The sequence below is a fragment of the Grammomys surdaster genome, unplaced genomic scaffold (genome assembly GCF_004785775.1).
Source record: "Grammomys surdaster isolate TR1022 unplaced genomic scaffold, NIH_TR_1.0 126086, whole genome shotgun sequence".
Taxonomy (NCBI): Eukaryota; Metazoa; Chordata; class Mammalia; order Rodentia; family Muridae; genus Grammomys; species Grammomys surdaster.
Window position 1 is genome coordinate 3,762,783 of NW_021620894.1, and position 16,991 is coordinate 3,779,773.

Consider the following 16,991-nt stretch of genomic DNA (forward strand, 5'->3'; position numbering starts at 1 on the left):
AACCAGCCAGAAGGCTAAACATAACCTGGTCTTTTTGTGCAGACTCCAGCACTGGCTGTTATGTTTCCTCAGGAAGTGGACCCTGCCAGGGTTGTGGATGGCTGTGTTGATGGAAATCTGTATTCATATCCAGGGCATAAATTTGCTTTCAGGGTTTATTTTAAAATCTTATTAGCTTAACATATAATTCAGAAATGGAGCCTGTGAGTATAGACTATAGAAATGGAGACTCTGTAGAATGTAGCCTAGGCTCTTCTTCTGCCCCTTCTTCTTTCCCCTCCCCCCCCATGTCTTTCATATTCTTGCCTGATGGATGATACAGCAAACCTTCTTGAAATGGTCATTGGTGGGGAATGATGATACCAACGGTGCTCCGAACTGCCCCCCCTCAAATATGTCACTTTGTCATCTCCCAAGCAGGGGAGAACCCTCCCATGGGAGATGCTATTCCAACAGCTGGGAGAAGGGGGCCACCGTGTCTCTGATGATAGAGAGACACTGTGGAGAAACCAAGCAGGTGGTACAAGTGCCAGCAGTTCCTTACACTCAGGTCATACTCATTGCTCTACCATACCTCTCTACAACCATCCACTTGCTCTCAAGTTAAGCATTAAAACATTTAGGCTTCAGCCCTGTGTGGTGGTGTGTGTCTACAATCCCAGCCTTGTGGCATGGAGGCAGGGGATCAGGAATTTAAAGCCAGTTTCAGGCTAATTCAAGGCTAGCTCTGTTTCAAAATACCCATAAGCAACTACATACATGTATGTGTTTAGGTCTCATTGCGTTCTGAGGATTGTAAGACGACTTCTTTATGAAGTTTCCCATGCTGTACAACTGTTAAACTTGTCTGTTTTTTTTCTTGTTAATTTGTATTTATCATGGGAGCCTCAGCTCTGAATCTTGGATCCATTGACTGAAAGGTATAGGGTCGCCCACGGTTTCCCTAGGTTGAACTGAAGGCATTGTAGAGTGTACTACTGGGCTCTCACTTCTCCATCTGGATGCCTCACCAGAAAGGACCCAAGATCCACAGGACTGCAGGGGTTTCATCCTCTTTCCATCAGCAGCTAGCATTCCTCTGACCTTCTGTTGGAAGAGTCATACTCTTAATGAACACCTACGTAGTCACAGTGACCACCGTACAGTACCATTCGAAGTCACGACAGGAAGAGACCACACTTGGGATTTAATCTCTAGTTACAATGGGTCAACTGAGGACACAGTTTCTTTTTATTAAGCCATCTATGAACTGTTATCAGTGGATAGGGGCCTGGGACAAAATGAACTGATCACGAGGCTGCCATAGCTCTATCTGGAAGATCAGCTTCTCAGCCACGGAAGCAAGAACATCATGCGGAGTGTACAAGGAGCGTGTCAGTCTGGCTAGGTGTGGTTTTCTAGTCTTATGATTACAAACTTTTCCCCCCAAATAAATACACCCAAATCATATAGAAAAAAAAAAAAGAGACACAAAAGTCTCACGCATGAGAAAGAAACATAACATGCCTTTCTAACACAGCAGGTTCAGTATGGTGTATGCATAACTGAAAAGCCAGAGGATGTTTCCATTTTAGTGGCAACCAGAGAACCAGTATACATTGTTTCCATTTTAACACATGTATCACATTGGTTATGTATATAACCGTCCAGCTATTTCTTTTCATTGAAAGGCAATGCCTACCGTCACTCTCCCAGCAACCAATGGTGAACAGTTAACAAAAGCCAATCCAGCTTTAGTCATGTTAGTTTAACGATGAAAAGCACCTAACAGCCCCACCTCCATCACCTTTGTAACACGGACACCCCCTAAAGAGATTTTAAGTCAGGCTGTCCCCTGCCTTCCTTGCCAGTCCTATCCCTTCCACAGCACAGGCTCATCAGATGAGACCCTCCCCCTTTTTTTTCTCCTCATGTGCCATGTGCTGGATTAGACAATTTAAATGCAAATCTCCAGGAGTCTCATTATCCAACTTTGTGCAGATTTGGTACAGTTGACTGTGCCGATTGCCTGTGAAGCATGTGGGAACCTCATCTGTATTCTAACACACAGATATACCGAGTGTAGATTCAAAGGAGCAATTCATCACCACTTTGAAATCAAACCTAGTACCTAGGTTACAGAGGAATTCTGCTCTTGGAACACAGAAGCCAAGTTTTCTACAAAGGCAGTGAGATAGGACCTTGCCTTCCTGGTGCCATTGAGTTCCCCATGACATCAGATAATTGAAATAAGATTTCATTTTCACAGGGATACACACTGCAGAGCAGAAAGGATACATCCAGGGCAGTGCTACACATGGCAGGATACCCTCTATATGGATTCTAAACAGAACCGGCAAGAAACTGATCCTCAGTGATTTACCAAACCCACAAGGCTCCAGAAGGTGTACTTCCTATTTTTATTTTTATTTATTTATTTGCTAAACCTGTCTTTCAAATATAAATGTTACTTTAAAACAACTCTTTGGTTAAAGGATCATTAAAATAAAAAGCAGAAAGCTTCCCAAGCCTTTCATTAGAGGGTAAAAAATAACCCCTTCTTTCAGCCATCAGATGGCCACTTAATGAACCATTCAGATTGCATGAATCTGAACACAAAGGGAAAGAGACTCTGTTATCTGAATTCTACTGGCACCCCCGGGGTGAAGCAAAGGGCTCCTCAAGGCCCAGCAGCAGTGTGAAGAGCCTGGGAAAAGGACAGCCTCAGAGTGTGTATTAACATGCATCAGTTATTCCAGTCAGACACACAGAAACCACAGGGACAAAGTCCTACCTGGGAATAACACTGGGGCATGTACACACTTGGCGAAGCAGGATGCTGTTTGAATTTGTAATCCCATATTAAACCCTTCCACTAATTTCATCTCCCCTGAAGTATTTCAAATGGCTTTCAATGCTTAAAAAAAAAAAAAAAAGGACAAGAGGAGGAGGGGGAGGCACGTGGTGAAAAAAATTTATTTATTTTTTTCCTGCCCTGTCTCTAACTCATTCTTTGTTCCAGTTATCATCTGCGCTAGCATGAGTTGCAGATTGAAAAGAGGTAGCCTCAAATCAGGGTCTACTGCCAACAGAGACCTTTTGTATGCATAGGAAATCTGACGGTCCAGAGGTCTCTACACACAGATTCAGTGTGAGTCCCAAGACTCTCAGCTGGACCCAATCTTTAATTCTTTTTAATAGACCAGTGTGCAATACGATGTTAACTGAATTCCGATCACCCAGCCACTTTGATAAACAATCTGGAGAATGAAACTTTTCTGTACTCAAGAGTTCTCCCCTCAAATTCTTCGGAAAGTTACCTCAGATTCTGCCTTCTCTGGCTCTGTAGACAATTGCCCAGGATGCTGTCTATACTGGATTATGGACAATAGAATACAGCCCAATCAAAGTGATGAATTTACCTGAACACTTACATGGACATACACACATAGGTGTATGTCTGGTTGTTACATTGTAATGCTTCTAATGACACATTTGTTTTATATTAAGTATTCCTTCTCAGTGGCGCTGGTTTCAATTTGCACACACATGCTACACAATGAACTATCTCATACCGAGGTACTGTCTGTGCCCCTAATGGCTATCCATATACACAATTAAACAGACATCGATATGGGATGTTTCGGTTTGATTGTCATTTATTCTTCTTTTAAATACACGCACTCTCTCTAAATACAGGAAGTGGGTGTAGTGAGAGCCCACTGATAGGCTGTGACTCTCCTTCCTTCAAGTGGTCCTCCCCGCCAGCTGTTTTAAATGACCATAGAAAAGCAAAGAGGGCAGCAAAAGAAGCAGTACAGTGTGACTGTCACTGTTCACATTAGTCCTGGGCTTCCTAGACAACCCAAAACTGGCTAACCTATGGACGTTCTGCTACAGTGGACATGGACAGTATGTGACCAACAACACGACCTTTGATATAGATTCTAAAAATATCTATATTGCACTGGAGGTTTTTTTTCTTTTTCTTTTTTTTTTTTTGCTGATCCAAATAGTGAATTGAACATACATCCTTTCAAATATCAATCTCCTTAACTGCTTAACACAGTTGAGAGCCTGGGTGAAAAGACAGGTCCTGATTCACACAGGCTTGGGGACTTCACAGTTCATCCGGCCATCATAGGGGTCATTTCAACTTGATTAATACTCTGCCAGTCGCTGCACCTCCCATTCAATGATTCAATGATTGCATGATTCCTAAAGTGCTTGGGGCGAGCAAAAGGGCTGTTCTTCCCATTTCACAGATAGAAGCATGAAGGGCCAGGCTGCTCTGGAGATCAAGTGGTGGTACCAGGGTAAATGCTGTAAGTCTTCAAGCAGGTGCCTTGCATGCTAGTGGACAGAATCTGCTGAGAGTAGAGTCTGCTGTCTGACACCGGACTACTCTTACGGTTCCTAACAACCACCAAAGCACTCCTCAGTGTGGCTTTGCCTGACTTGCAAATGGAATACAAAAGACGATTCCCAACCCAGCTGGATTCCAGACACAGTCCTTCTTCCTCTTGCATGCCATTTGAGGGTGGGAGCAGCTCTCTGGGAGAAGAATGAGGCTCTTTAGCCATGCACAGCCTGAAGGAGGAAGGTAGTTTCTGCTGCAGCAGGTGCTCAGCTTAGGAAGACAGTTCTCCAAAGCCTTGTTAGCTAGGCAAGAACAGAGCGATGGATTTTTAAAATTCTCCCTCGGAATCACTAGACTTTCTCTCATTGACACAATCTCACCATCCCCTAAAGCATGAAAAGAAATACACTAAATGATTCTGAGCTGTCTGCTTTGAATGCAGTGTGGGCTTTCCCACTGCTACGGAACATCCTGAGGACTCATCTGCAAACGGCCAGTCCTTCCCATCTCCCAGGTAGCTTATTCTTGCAGGAGGGTCTCTCTCCAGTTGAAGCCCCCAGTGGGTCCATGGGTAAGGGGAAGGATGGGAGGGTCTGTCAGTTGCCAGATTCCAGTTTCTCCCAATTCTTCACAGGAACAGAAGCCTAGGTACGGGATCTGAAAGATAAAGCATCAGAGGAGGGAAAACAGAAGACCTTGAGTTAATTGCCTTAACCTCTGTACTGACACAGAAGCTCAGGTGTTTCCAGGGCATGCAGGCGGAAATGTAAAACCTTCCAAAACTTAACAAACAATTCCAGGCAGATGGAACCTGTAAGGCTAAGCATTCGTATGGATGAACAAGAGCTGGCCAACGGTGAGCACCCCTACTACAAGATTAGAGATGGTTGGCTAATAGCACAGGAGAAGAGGATTGAAGTATGTGTGGTACTGCCTTAACCATGGAGAGCCATCCCAGGTTCCTAGTGGACGCCTTGAGTTTGGATAGTATCAAACCCTGTATATGTCTTCCCCCCTATATTAACATTCCAATGACAACGCTTAATTTATAAACTAGACACAGTAAGACTAACATCAATAACACATAAAACAGAACATTGTTAACAATATACTATAACAGAAGTTACTGTGAATATACTCACTTCCTACCCTACCCGATATCTTACTGTATAATACTGTATCTTCAGACCACAGTTGACCTCAGGGTTAGGGACAGACTAGAGTCAAGCAACTGTACTAAGGGTTAACTTAGTACAAATTGCATATCTCAAGTTTAAAAAGCAGACCAATGATTTCTCACATTAAATTTGGGCACCATGGGAAAGAATATCCACGTTTTCTTGAGGTAAGCTCTCAGGTAATCCAGGCTGGCCTTGAACTCATTATGCAGCTAAGGATGACCCTGAAATCTGGATCATCCAGCATCTACTTCCCCAGGATTGGGATTATAGGCATGTGCCACTATACCTAGCCGATTATTCAATTAAAAAAAAAAAAGAAGATCAACCTTTGGGTGGTGGGGGGCATAGCACGTACCTGTGACATTCAGAGAAGAAAGCATGGGGCTGTCCTGGCAAGTCAGAGCTTATTTCTGTGGTCTCTGTCCAGAGTCACAGTCATAAACAAGACAACCAACTGTCCTCTCCCTGACCCCCTCAGGTTACAGCCTAATGGGATGAATGCTTGCCTAAGTGAAAACTTTTAAAATAAGAACATTGTGATTTGAGTTTCTGTTTAAAGGGAAAAAAGACACCTGCTTCACCTGAAGAGGTGTGTAGCTGATGGAGAATACAGGCAGAAGGAAGACCCTTGACAGGCCAGCCTCCTGGGGCTTCTGTCCTGCCTTGGTTTTGACTTTATCTTTCAGTTCTCACGTGCTGTTTCCCTTGTCTGCCTGCTGAGCCCTCTCTTGAGGCCAAGATCTCAGCTGTATTCCTGTTTGCCTGTGTTATTCCCTCATCACTCACAATTCTTAGCTTCCTCCATAAAAAAACCTTCTTTGACACAGTCCCAATCAAAGGCCCCATGGAGTTCCACCGAACACATCTTGGCTGAGCTGAGCAGTAACAGAGTCTTCCCAGCTCAGCAGAAAATTCTGCTTCGAGGAAATGAGCTATCAGCCAGTCGCCCAACAGTTATAAAAACACAAAGTACCCACTGGCCCCCCATAAATGCAAGAGTGAATTACCTTCCGGACCATTTGTACGAAGTCCTTGGAGTTCTGCGGGGACAGGCCTTGGAGTTGGCAAGTACACGCTTCAAGGGAAGACGCGTGGGCCACGATCAGAATGTTATTTCCTAGGAGATGAGAAAGGTTCATTACAGTGACTGTCTCCCTATACATCACAGGAAATGAGAAAGGTTCATTACAGTGACTGCCTTACTATATATCACATATGCATATATTGAAATCACACTGCACTCTATGAATATGTACAATCGTTACGTATTAATTATCAGCTTTAAGGAAGTCTAGGGATGTAGTTCAGTAAATGGGCATTTCCAGCATGCATTATGCTCCGGGTTTGGTCTTGGAGACTGCAAGGAAATAGGTAAATTTAGGGCAGGAGAATCTACTAACATGCACTTCATTTGAAAATGTCATAATATTGTCTAATACCTTGTACGGTAATTTAAAAAGAACTAAAAATTATTTTTAAAAAATTCAAAGTAGAAGTAATTACCCTACTGGTGTAAGGAGGTCTTAGGTCCCTTCACCCAGCCTCCCCACCCCATGATTGATGTTTCATGATGTGATTTACCAGCTAAAGCCATGGAAATGGATATGGGTACAAGTGATAATTCTGATCTTCCCAGGCTCATCAACACTGCTTTGTGTGTGAGCATCCAGTTTAAGGCGGTGTCCTCATCATATCTCTGTGTAACCATTACCATCATCAAGACACAAGCCGACCATGTTGGCTGGCTCCCTGAGCCAGCACCTCTAGGACAGTTTTAAATGTCACCACTGCAGAACTGTGAGCACTGGAGACCTCGTAGCTGATAGCACGCTTCATGTATCTTCATAGTGGTGAGTAATATCAGTAATAATCGCAATGCGGGTATCATCCTTCCTCAGTTGCCCATGGCTACCCACTGTTAACATCTGCGTGTATAAAGTTGCATTCTTTTGTTCCTGGAGTATAAATATATTACCCTAAGACTCATGGTGGCCAGTTGGTCCTACATGTCATCAACTATTTGAGACCAAACTCTAGAAGATGCAAATAGGTTTGAGCCTCCCCCGTCACTGTTCTTGGCTAGCAGCAGCAGGGATCGTGTACCCATGCATCCCTGTGGGTGAGTTTGTGTATAGATGTACCCATCCTGGATCATCATAGGCAAATCAGAATGGAATTATTCTATAGAACTTCTGGAAATTACAACTGGGTATCCCCTCCATAAGGTACAAGATGAATAGCTACGATACCAAGCCCAAGTTACTTAATGCGGTAATGCCATCATCTACTGGTTCCTGGGTGATAACTTCCATGTTAGATCCTCACAGAATATCACGAACTGAACGCCCAAGTTTCTACTAGAGAGCCTGGAAACATATTTCTCTCCTGTTACAGTTGACAAAGCAAAATTCAGACATCTCAACCGGTTCGTCAATCATGAAGGAGAGCTGTTCCCCATCTTTAAGTATATTTAAATGTGCACTCCCAAATGATGCCACCTACCTTTATTCTTGCATTCACTTATTATCTCTTTCGTCACCTGGAAACTCCTATTGATGTAGGTGTCGTAGGATTCCGAAATCACCAATTTGCTGACTGGAATGTGAGGTCTATAAGTGCAAAGGCGAACAGAGCAAGGAAACATTTCAACACTTCGACCCTGAGATAAAGTGAATGACATCATCCTAAATATGTCGAGACCTCTCTCGGAGGAGCCCCTATTTCTGCTTATCCATTTCTCAGGAAAGGAAGGAGGCCCAAGGAAGAGACTTTGAGGTTGAAAGGCCACAATGACTCCCTAGAAAAAACGAGGCACCCAGTGAATGCCTCACCCACAGGGACACACCTAAGCAGACTAATGACTTTTTCTTGACATTAATGGTCAGCAAGGGTCCTAATCACACAGCTAAGAAGAAGCAAGGTAGAGACTGATTGACTCCTTCTGTATAGATCACCTGGGATGTCCAAGGTTCTCCTAGGCAGCCTTCTTCTCAATGAGCTGCAAGGAGAGCTTTGAAAACAGGTGTGCTGTCCATCTATTTGGGAGCTTATGACATTTCCAACAGCCACTTCCTTCTCTGTGTCTTATTTTGAACCATGCACTAGGAAAAGCCTGAGGGCCATAATGATGAATTAATTTCTCCACTTGAGAAGCTCTCTGCGTGGACCAGGTGGGGGAGGCTGTAGATGGAACCCATAACTGTGATACAATCTACAAAGGCATAGAAGAGAGAGGGGCCCACCTTGATCTGTTTATACTCCCCTTTTATTTTACTGATGTCCTAGTCCAGGAGATATTTGTCTTATCTTATATCCTATGCCTTTTCTATATCCTATGTCTTTAATTGTTGAATGTGTGGCACCCGGTACAGGTGGTGTTGAGTTCTCTAAACTCATATGACATCTTGATTATAATTTTTAAATTATATACTGTTAAAATTAATGCTAAAAATATTTACTGAGGGGCTCCAATGTGTAGGGGTATATGCAAGCCTGCTGCCTGCATTCTTCCAGGATAATCTTTTCTCAACACTTCCAAAAATTCTAAGCCTCTAAGTAACAAAACAGGCCCTTAGATGACAGCTGACTTGTTTGAGTCTTTGGCAACTCTTAGAGCTGAGGTCTGAATCTGAGTCTTGGATGTGCCCTGTGATCTGAACCTCTTACGTAAACAGGGCAGCTTCTGCTAGTGTTCTCTTCAAGATCATTCATCATAGTTGGGTATGTCAGCACATACTTGACATTTCAGCTTTCTCGGGGCTAAGGCATAAGAATTGCCAGTGGAAGTTGAAGGCTGGCCTGTGTTACAGAGCAAAACACTTTCTCAAATACATGGATCAGTCAACCAACCAGCCAACCAACCAACCAACTAACCAACCCCAAACCAACCAACCAACCAATCAACTAGTCAACCAACCAACCAATCAACCAACTAGTCAACCAACCAACCACTCAACCAACTAGTCAACCAACCAACCAACCAACTAAACAAATGAACAACAAACCAACCAACCAACCAACCAACCAACCAACCAACCAACCAACCAATCAAACATAGTAAAAGACCGGCCATTCAATGCTCTATTTTACTATCAGGAAGCCTAATACTGTTGTGTTTGGAGGAAACCTGATTTTTCTACCCATCCAGCAAGCACATTTCTCCAGGGAGAAAGCTTCCTGATTCTCACTACCTGACTCTTCCCTGAAAGAAAGGTAGAGGCAATGGTCACCACCACTTAGGGATGAACATCTTTGTTCTGGAGTGAACTCTTCTTCCTGGCCTCCTCTTTCTGCCCCACCTCTTATGAGGTTCCACTGTTATTCATGTTATCCTGACTCCCAGGAGCTCTCCTTTCTCCTCCATTCTGTAACAAAAAGCCATGTTGTGTGGCCAGGGAGTCATTTTATGGGTGAGACCACATTGTTGTATTTGAGATTTGTGCAAACGAAAAAATGGGATCCTAGGACCTAGCTCCTCATCTGTTCTTGCTTTTGGCTTCATCCAGCATCCCGAAGAGTTATCCTGATGATCATGGGACAGAGTCTAAGTTTCTCCTATAAGCAAGACCTAGCACACTGCTAGTGCTTATAGCTACACCTATAAGGTCCTGCATTGCTGTTAGAGTCAGGTTAAGTCCCACCCACTTCTGTACCCACAGCTTAATTGCTCCCTGGGGGCTCTCCAAGCATGTTCCCATGGCTACCCTCTTCTCCAACCAATACTGGTCCAATTGTAATGCAGGCTTTTGCCTTGAGCTTCATCCAAAGCTTACCCTACTTACACCCCAGATCTATGACTTCCTTCAGTCCTCTGTCCTTGCTGCCCACTAACTCCATGTGTCAGGGCCCTGTACCCTGCTCTGACATGCTTCCCAGTTGGTAGAATATTTTGTTTTTGTTTTTCTCTCTCACAGTCTTGGCCCAGATCCCTAGCCTTCTTTCTACACACAGCCCACAGGCTGCTCTTGTTTCTGTGGATGATAGGGAGATATGAGTCACTAGCCTGGGACTGTTCCCTCCCTCGGCTTCCAGCCCTTCCCTCCTGTTCTTGTTGCAAGAAGCCAAGACTCTTTTTAACTACGCACTTACTTAATTCTATGCGTATGTGGCCGAGTATATATTAAGTATACCACGTGTGTGCAAAGAGCACGAGGTGGTCAGAAGAGGCATCGCCTCCGCTGGAAATGGAGTTACAGATAGTCGCGAGCAGCCATACGGGTTCTGTAAGAGCAGCAGATGTCCTACACCACGGAGCCCCAGAGCCAGGGCTATGTAAGCAGAGCACACCTTGATTCTGATTATCTTGACTCTTGGGGTTGTTCTCCATGTCACCACACGAGCTTCATTTACTTGTTCCAAAGATCTAGCCATTTGGTTCCGTTTATGACACAGTGGTTAACTCTACTCTGGGCCTCTCATAGACTTTACCTTTGGCTTTCTCAATGTTTCCATGGGAATAGAGGCTTCCTAGTCCCACTCAGAACTGACAGAAAATTTTCTGTGTGTCAGGTTCTATGGATTCTGCCTTGGAGTCATTCTCCTGATCCATTGCTGTCTCCATGAAACAATACTCTGTGCTAGGTTGTTCTTTTTTAATGCTCCTGAGTGAAGAATCTGCATGCCTGGTAAGAATTTTAATGCCTGTTCCACTGAATTTTAAAATGGAAAAGGAAACCTGGAACCATGTCTTGATCCAGGAATTCCCAGCCTTCAATCCCGTCTACACAACTGATGGGTGTATGGCTCAGCAAAAAAGAACTTGCAGAACTTCGTAGGTAATCTTGGGAAATGTTGTATAACAACAGTGGAAACTAAGGCCTAGCCATCCCAAGATGACCTGGGTGGGCTGGATAGAGAGAGAAAAGTTACTTTACCAGCGTCGGCAGTTAACAAGCCAGAAAAGTAAGAGCTGTTGGTATGGGGGGGACAATATTTTACTGCTATTTCCCCCAAGAAAGAGAAAAGAAGTAGTTAGAGATAGGACAGAGTAAACTGTGAAGCTCATTAGTGAAAAGTCTGATCTAACGTTATGCCAGGGAAAGCTAATTCCCTTAAGACCTGGGGTAGCACAGGGCTGAGCGGCTGAATTAGCTTAGTTCTTGCCCAGTGAGTAGAAGAGTGAACGGAGAAGAAGGATAGCCTCTCCCATCTTGTTCAAGGACTCAATGGATTATTCATAGTTAAGGTATTTGAAAGGAGAGGACAGCAGAGAGCACACGGAAGAACGTTCCAAGCAGACTGGTCACTTTGCCAAATCTGCTCTAGTTGTGGGTTGTCCTGGTGGGGTTTGTATTTTGATGTTAATTCTGCTTCCTCAAGAGAGAGTACCCCCAATGAAGAGTAGATCAGGTAATCTCACTGAACCTTCTCCCGACTGGCCAAATAAAGGTTAGAGGGAAGGGAGGTCTTGGAGAACAGAGGAAGAGGGGGTAGAAGGAAGATGGAGTAGAACCAATGGCCTGGAGAAGCTGCAAGTAGCAAGAGGTCTCATAGCTGAGGAATAAATCAGTCTAGTGATAGAGCTCTTCAATCTAGACATAAAGCCTATAAATATAACAACTGGGTTGTGTTTTTTCTGTGTAAAAAAATAAGTTTGTATAAGCTTATTGGACTAAGAAAAATTACCGCATCATCCTCTACGACAGAGGAGTTTAATTTCTTTACCAGAATGGTTGTGATTACCTGGCCTTCCTCAGTGTGTGGGTGGGGTTTTGAATGGTATTGTCACTGTATTATTATTGGTTGATTCTTTACCAGGCATGTAGATTGTTCACCTAAGAGCATTAAAAAACAAACAAGCAAAACAAAAAACCTAGCACAGAGTATGGTCTAATGAAGAACGATGCATCCGGTGGAGAATGACTCCCAGGTAGAACACTCAGAACCTGACACACAGAAAAATAGTAGAAGATATTAATAGAGGTTAATTTTTACAATAATAATGTTATTGTTACTATTTCCATGCATGGTCACTAAATGTTTTACCATAGACAAGCCACTTGGGCTATCTCATACATAAAAATGGCCATCTGGGCTGGGGATATAGCTCAATAGAGTGCTTACATGGGCACACACACACACACACACACACACCTTATTCACTTTTATGCTCTGTGATCACAGAAATAATAAAGGAACATAGAAGGAAGAATTAAAAATCCAGTGGTGGCCCCTGCCTGTAGTCACAGCACTTGGGAGATAGAGACGGGGGATCACAGTTTCAGGTTAGCCTGGGCTACATAACGAGACCCTATCTCAAAAGGATAAAAGGGCAAGTGATTTGGAAATTTTAAAGTAAAAATGGAAGGTGACACACTGTCACGTCCCTAATCCACTGAACTGTTTTATGACCACTCTGTGTATGCCCCTAACATATAAAATGGCTTCACTATTGCACTGAAATAGATATAATAAAGTTAGACAAATATGAACACAACTGTAAGTGGAGTAAGGAGTACAATTTATGTTAATATTAAATACAAGTAAACACTGGGTGTCCCCCAGTTTTGTTTCCTAAAAATCATAGCTTGGTTTCTACCACTATGAGCTCCCTGTAAGCCTTGCTAGGTCTAACATCTGCTTGATAAACTTGGCCTGGCCTGGTAACAGTACAGGACATAGGGCCCTATGGAGATAAGTCAAAGGTTACCTGTAGGTTGTATCAACACTCAGGTTGGCTGCAGCTAACTCTGATGGAGGTATCCATGCCGGCAATGTGCTTCCAGCAACCCACTTTGTCCATTCAAATAAGCCCGGCTCGACCCGAATCTTCAAGTGATTGTCTTGTTGTAAACCTTAAGGATGGAGTGAAATTAAGATGAAGCGAGTCCCATCATATTGTCAATGGAAAAACGAGCCACAGGGTAAACTGATAGAGAACATGACAAGATAGACCAGGATGTACCATGCAAGCTTTCAAAGGAGGGAAGAAACCGTAAGTCCTACCTTGCTATACCGCCTCTGAGCCACCATGACAATGAACATGTCAGGATAACCCTAAGGGTATAGCAGTGGCATCCACACCACAGCATCAACCAACAGCTCTCTGCTTGGACTTCTTAAGACCCACTAAACAAGAGGGAAACCATGAAACCTAGCCAACTGCTCAGGGCTAGTGAAATTATGGATCTTGGAGGAAAACTTATAACCCACCACTTAACTAAACCAGCACAATCCCTAACCACAAACTAAGTATCTGCCCGTATACCCACAGATAAGTGTGTCCTCACCCTTCACCATGGACATTTGTCTTTGCACCAGATGGAGACTACTACAGAAAACCACAACCAATCAATGGCAGAATTATGGAGCCCAGCCCCAGTGGTTACATCTATAAATGCTCCCACCTCTAAGGCTCAGGGAACATTATGAAAGAGGGACCAGAGAGATTGGAGGAAACAGAGGATCAGGGAGTTTGCTACCGGATTGCTATCTCCTAGGAATATGAGAAGCCACACCCATGACATTTTGCAAACATGACTGCCTAAATGTGAGTTGAACAAGGATGACACCTACAGACATGAGGGTGGAGGGGACGTGGAGGAGGCCCACGAGGTCTCAACCCGACACAAGGAACTGTGGGTAACTGCGGAATGCTCAGAGTGGGTGTATGGTCTTCTCCAGGGGAAAGCATGTTGATTGGCTGGCCAATACTAAATGCTCAGCCCTGAAAACACACAGGTAGCATTGTACAAACCAAGCAGGTTGTACTTACGTATTTAGAAATACACACTCATATGTAACAAATAAACAAGAAAAAAGTCATGAGGTCGGCAGGGAGAGGTGTGTGGGTGGTTTGAGAGGAGCAAAGGGAAGTGGAAATGATGTAACTATACTACAATCTCAATTTTTAAAAATATTTATTTATTTTATGTATATGAGTACACTGTAGCTGTCTTCATGCACACCAGAAGAGAGCGTCAGATCCCATTACAGATGGTTGTGAGTCACCATGTGGTTGCTGGGAATTGAACTCAGGACCTCCAGAAGAGCAGTTGGTGCTCTTAACCACTGAGCCATCTCTCCAGTCCCTAATCTCAATTTTTTTTTTAAAATTACAAGGCAGTTATTCAGTTCCTACTAGACTCAATGACTTACGTAAGTCAGAGGCACACAGGTTTGGATAATGTTTGTAAATTTTGTGTTTTGCAGTGTTAAATCCTAAAAAGTCTTTAATTTCGTTCTTTACTTCTTCCTTGTACAGTGTTTTTTAATATGTAAGTTGTACAGATATACATAAAGGTGTGTCTAACAAAATAAGATAAAATTTCTGTCTCACCAACACGTTGCGTTTGTTACTCTGGCTGCACCTCTACCTCCTACCTGATTGGCTGCTACCTGATTTAGGGGCAACTCGTCACTCAATGAGTCATTACTCAATTTGTCCAAGCCTGTGACTGTTTTTACCTTCAGAGACAAAAAAGTCTTGCTGTGTATCCTATGCTTGCCATAGTTCTCAATCCTCCTGTCTCAGCTTCCTCGGGAGTTCTGCGATCACAGGTGTGCACCACCACGCCCAGCTCATTTCTACATTACGACCCTTGTCGCTATAGTAAATTCCATGATGTCTTAGAAAACAAAACCTCACACTCAAAACCTCCAGCTATTCTCTTGGTACCGACTACTGTGCAGTAGCACCCACCGTACTTGAAACATCACATCCGTTAACGCGCTTTGTTCATCAGGGAACCCCACGTTGAACATTTACACGTGACAGTGTTCAAGTTCTGTTTTATCATCGTGTGATTCCCCTGGAGTAGAACTTTTTCCTTTATATCTGCTTAACTCTCTTCACGTTGCATTTACCAGTGTCTCTGTGTGCAGTTAATACACAGATGCTTCTGTACCGAGAGGAAGGTTTACTTAAGGTTGAAGAACCGAGGACTCAAGTGTTGTGTCCAATTCTTTGATGGCTTCTTAATTTCTGGCTCATTTGTTTGTCTGGCCAGTCTTCCTTCTAATGGGGTGAGAAGGGAGATCGCCCCAATGTGAATGTTCATGGATTTCAGGGTGAAAGTTGAGTGCTTTGACAGCAACAGAGATTTTAAAGTCTTCTAATTTGTAGGGCAGGGTGGTGGACACCTTTAATCCCAGCACTTGGGAGGTAGAGGCAGGGGATTTCTGTGAGTGTGAAGCCAATATGGTCTATACAGAGTATTCCAGACCAATCAAGGCTACACAGTGAGACCACATCTCAAAAAATAAATGAATGGATGAATGAATGAATGAATGAATGAATGAATAAGTCTTTGCAATTAACTGAAGAAACTAAGATGGTAATGGTGTGGAACACCTAACATCTCAGTTACTACTGAAAACATCTGAAAGCCAGGCAAGATTGATCATCTCATTGCTTAAATGCAAAAGGAATCCTCTCTGTAAAAGTTGTAAATATTCTGTACAGCCACAATCTAAGAGAGCTTAAAACCCTTAAGGAAAAATTAGTAATATTCTCCCTTTATTTATCTGGATTACATTGTCAGGAGTATGACTCCTGTGCAAGGTTGTCACCTTGTAGAAGAAACATCAATAAGAGTTTCAGATTTCTGCGAGCCATGGTGTCTCAAGCCTGTAATCCTGGCATTGAGGAGGCTGAGGCAGGAGGATTGCCGTAGGTTTGAGGGTAACCTAGGCTGCGTGTCACCTTGAAACCCTGTCTCAAAAACAAACAAGCAAACAAACAGACACAAAGTAAACGTTCCATTTTGAAACTCCATAACGCTACAGTAAGGTACAGGAAGCAGAGGGCTGGACCGCACAACCTCTGTCCAGCCAAGAGTCTTACCTTTCAATATATTATGTGCAGTCTGAACACAGCGTAGGGATGGAGAGCAATACACGTGATCAATAACGGTATTACTTTCTAACAAGGCTTCACCTGCCGAGCAAATCAACAGAGAATCATCATGATGGGTTCACTAGGGCATCATCCTGACCCTCAGCGGAATGGTGCCAAGCAGACCCATAATCCTCCTTTTCCCATCAGGAGCTTGCAGAGAGCCTAGCGTCAGCCAGGTCCCTCATGAGCGCGTCCATGGAGAGGACCAGACAACACCCTCTTCTTGCCTTCTCATTTTCGTCTGTCTGGAGCCAGCATGCAGCAAAATGCCCTGTTAGGGGAGGCCTACCAACAGGATAATGCTCTGACCTCTACAAGGAAGATGCTAAAACCTGCTCTCTGGTACCAGGAAGAGGACTGATACCCTGTCAGACACTGCTACTATTCCAGTGTGCTAACCTGAATCTCAGCTGTCCAAACTCAACATCCAATGCTCTAAGGCCCTAAGGTTCCTTGTGTGGCTCACTTCTTTTCTCTACAAGGTAAACTTTAAGGATCTTTCATGTGGTGTCAATGTTCATCTCGGCAGCCCCTTCTCTTGACCTGCCTACCTCAACTTCTGCTCTTACATCTGAGAGAGAGAGAGAGAGAGAGAGAGAGAGAGAGAGAGAGAGAGAGAGAGAGAGAGAGAGAG

General features: G+C 43.7%; 1 protein-coding gene across 3 annotated transcripts in view; it reads right to left on the reverse strand.

Annotated features, from left to right (window-relative positions):
* Positions 1–3,620: 3,620 nt before the first annotated feature.
* The window catches only part of Ubash3b (ubiquitin associated and SH3 domain containing B), a 138,693-nt gene continuing 125,322 nt past the window's right edge, over positions 3,621–16,991 (reverse strand). For all 3 annotated transcript variants that reach the window (XM_028755877.1, XM_028755879.1, XM_028755878.1), the window contains exons 10-14: positions 16,304–16,396; positions 13,169–13,313; positions 8,023–8,129; positions 6,528–6,637; positions 3,621–4,996 (exon numbers count right to left, since the gene is read on the reverse strand). In XM_028755877.1, the coding sequence (XP_028611710.1) occupies positions 4,859–4,996; positions 6,528–6,637; positions 8,023–8,129; positions 13,169–13,313; positions 16,304–16,396 (593 nt within the window). In that variant the 3' untranslated portion in view covers positions 3,621–4,858. The remainder of the gene's footprint in view (positions 4,997–6,527; positions 6,638–8,022; positions 8,130–13,168; positions 13,314–16,303; positions 16,397–16,991) is intronic.